At 30.6% G+C, this 3,534-nt stretch overlaps 1 protein-coding gene across 1 annotated transcript; it reads left to right on the top strand.

Annotated features, from left to right (window-relative positions):
- Window positions 1-1,284: 1,284 nt before the first annotated feature.
- LOC139842530 (uncharacterized) lies at window positions 1,285-2,966 on the top strand. The gene is made up of 7 exons (XM_071832661.1): window positions 1,285-1,434; window positions 1,583-1,862; window positions 1,976-2,078; window positions 2,194-2,321; window positions 2,436-2,520; window positions 2,617-2,761; window positions 2,883-2,966. Exons 1-7 carry the CDS (start codon window positions 1,285-1,287, stop codon window positions 2,964-2,966), a joined length of 975 nt encoding a protein of 324 aa, XP_071688762.1.
- The last annotated feature ends 568 nt before the right edge of the window (window positions 2,967-3,534 follow it).

Genomic DNA, 3,534 nt, shown 5'->3' on the forward strand with positions numbered 1-3,534 from the left:
GATTATAAAATTAAGCTTATGCATAAATATATAAATCCCCTACATCACATAAAGCATGCCTATCAATCCTACATGTCACTACCTACTATCCTCACCTACCTATCATACACGTGGCATACCTCACAATTTTCTGTTTTTTTTTAATTCTGGCAATAAAAAAAAAATACTACAAAAAAAAAAGGAAAACGTGTTCCATACATTTGCCAAAACACAGAACACACACCTATTCGTCTTCATCTTCTCTCCTTCTCTCCTTCTCTCATTCAAACACCAGATGCATATCTTCAATTCACATGTTTACCTTTTTTTTCATACCTACATATTTACTCCATTACAGATCTATATATAATTACTACCCTGTCAATTTCGTATACAAACGAATTATCCTTTTCACAAACGTTTCACAATTGGTCCTATCCTGTTCCGTACTCAGATTTAATCCTAAATACGCATGACCCCTAATTCACTCATACGCAGGATTTGAATAACGACTGATTCACTAATGGTATATGTCCATCAAATTTACGCTTTCTTCCACGCTTGCGTCGATTAATATGCCATCAATTGAAATTGAACAATTAAATTGAATCTCAGGTATGCCATTCTTCAATGATTATCTAGATTATCATTCCACATATTTTGAATTTTCGTCAGATTAATTTTATCCATTCATCTATGTTTTTATAAGTATAAATGTTAAATTTAATTTTAAAATTCTAAGATAAAATTAATACCCAAAAAAATCTCTTGAAATATATCCGCACTCAATTATGTTGATCAATTTTCAGAACGTTTTTATCAGATCAAAATCCCAACTCATTTTTAAAAACTTAATAATTTCTAAGTTAAATTATTCAAATTGATCTCATAATTATTATCTGTTGCGTTGATTTCGGGTCAAATTACCAACCATTCTAAAATTACTATTTGTTTAAATACAAAATTATCTTAATGTAAATGTAACTGAGTTTTTTTGTTTTTTTTGTTTTTTCCTTTCATACGACAATATTGTAATTTAATGTCAAAATTACCAAATTTTTTTAAAAAAATAGAAAGAAAAAAAAATATGTTTCTATAACCTATTTTTGGATAAAATTTGAATCATCGTGAAACATGGAACCGTTTCCTAAATTGTAGTATACCATCATATCAACCTCCAAATTAAACTGCATTCACACGTCTATATAACTTCCTATTGCTCATCTCAGAAACACATCTCCTATTTTTCAATTCAGTTTTCAATAACTAAAATTACCTTTTAATCACTACTAACTTGTGACATCAATGGAATCGAAATTGCTGTGCATAGGTGCAATCACTGCTAGGAGTCCATCTGTTTCCACGCGTTTGAAGATACTCAGTATTGAAACATTGTCAAGACAAAATCTTGACAAGGGCTTGCCTTTTCTTGATGTTATAGCATCTGATGAGCAGGTTATTTCTAACTATTAAGAAATTAATAATGTCTCATATCATCAATTTCACTTTTACATTCTTACAGCTTTCATACACATAATAATTGTATACTTTATTTACTTTTTAGAAAATACTTTGTAACATTACCCTATTACACAAATTCCAGGGTGATCGCATTAGTCTTATTCTGAAAAATGCTCATAAGAAAAAATATGAGGAACTATTGCACGAGCAAAATATATATGTGGTTCAAAATGTTGGAACATTAAAGCTAAACAGCCAGATGTCCAAACTTAATCACTGGACACACGATTGCAAACTCATTTTTATAAACAAAACCACAATTGTGCCAGTTCCTTCCACGCAATGGACTGGAAGTAATGGTTTCAAATTCATTCCATTTCTGGAACTAATCAACTGTCAACTACCAGAAAAACACACTGCAGGTACTGTCAACACCCTGATTTTTACTTCTATTCTTTACAAATGTAATCTGTATACGACCTAAAATTATGTTGAGAATATATATTTATAATTATATTTCTTTTAACCATGACAGATGTGATCGGTAGAGTGAATTTCTATGACCGGGAACCAAAGTCCTATGGTAGTGGCAGTGAAGATAAGTCTAAATACATCAACCTGGAGCTAAAGGATTTAGAGTAACCCACAAATTTTATCATAATAATATTTTACTTTTTACAAAGCAGAACCATTTTACACATTATATTTGCTATCATTTATTTATTACGTATACATTTTTTTTTATTGATGTAGCGGCTCAATTGTCTCATGCACCCTATTTGCCAAATATATGGTAGACTTTTTGGCATACATGAAAACTGTTGCAGATACTCAATGTGTCATCTTGGTCATTCAATTTGGTCGCACACAGAAATACCAACGTATCACCACTATTTGTGTATTTTTTTTTAAAGAAAATAAAAAATTAATAAAATCACATAACCATCTAATCTAATTAAAACTATTTTCCTACTTGTGTAAAATTCAAACTGCAGGTCAGCTTACTGTGGGTACAGACTGGACTCATACGAGAGTATTTATAGATAGCGACATACCTGTTATGAATGAATTCAGGAAAAGGTTAGTAATACTATGAAAATCAGTAAATATAAGTAATTGAAACTATAAACACATGTACAAACATTGTTCTAATATGTACTGACACTACTAATTAAGGTACATGGAGTTACACAAAGATAATGATTCTGAGTCATCATTGGCGCCATCATTTACACCTTCGTTGACACCAAAAGGGAAAACATTGGAAGAGTTTTTTGAGCACGTTATTTGTGTTGGATGTGGTGATTTGTCAATAAATATTGTATACTCTCTCCTTTTTAATTTCATATCTGCTCTGATTTACTTATATGTTCCACTATACAATTTTCGTAGTACGATGTGTCTTGTGAACATAAATTATTAATTCACAAATTACTTTGTAGGCGGGTATTTTTGTTGTTGAAGCAGAGATTATTGCCATTGAACCGGACGAATCGTGGTCATACATTGCTGATGATGTAGCGTGAGGGTACGAAATAGTATTATTTTTAATACAAAATACTACAAAATATGACACAAGTTTTATTAATTTACGGATGGGATATACCTAAACCTTGCTACAACACTATAGGCAGTGTACCTAATCGTAGAGTAGTGTAGTTTTTAGTAAGTCCGGTTCGTTCCACAGGGAGCTGGTGAAGTTAACGCTATATTATTAAGTTTATTTGTAAAAATATATATATAAATAAGTAGTAGTATTATTATAAAATGGGGGTTTTACCGTTTAATGACCGGTTTGTCGATTTTAAGCGTAAAAATAAATGACAAAAATTAAAGTGCGTAAAATAAATTGCGATAAATAAAATGACAGAAAATAAAATTGCGAGTAATAAAATGACAGTAAATAAAGATACGATGAGAAATATAATAAAAGAATTATGCTTATTTAAACTTCCGTAATCATGATGTTTGACGTGTTGATTTTAATTTATTACCATGGGTTAATTGTCCTTTGTCCTGGTTTATTTGATACGTTTATCTGGTTTTTGTCCATAATAGTCCATCGGTCATAAATATAAAGTGCGAGTATCCTCG

Source organism: Rutidosis leptorrhynchoides, chromosome 4, assembly GCF_046630445.1.
Source record: "Rutidosis leptorrhynchoides isolate AG116_Rl617_1_P2 chromosome 4, CSIRO_AGI_Rlap_v1, whole genome shotgun sequence".
Classification (NCBI taxonomy): Eukaryota; Viridiplantae; Streptophyta; class Magnoliopsida; order Asterales; family Asteraceae; genus Rutidosis; species Rutidosis leptorrhynchoides.

What these genes read in the sequence shown, in the direction of transcription:
- LOC139842530 (XM_071832661.1), top strand. Translation starts at nt 1,285, where the DNA reads ATGGAATCGAAATTGCTGTGCATAGGTGCAATCACTGCTAGGAGTCCA. An exon ending in TTATAGCATCTGATGAGCAG is followed by an intron (nt 1,435 to 1,582) that starts GTTATTTCTAAC and finishes CACAAATTCCAG; the next exon opens with GGTGATCGCATTAGTCTTAT. An exon ending in ACCAGAAAAACACACTGCAG is followed by an intron (nt 1,863 to 1,975) that starts GTACTGTCAACA and finishes TAACCATGACAG; the next exon opens with ATGTGATCGGTAGAGTGAAT.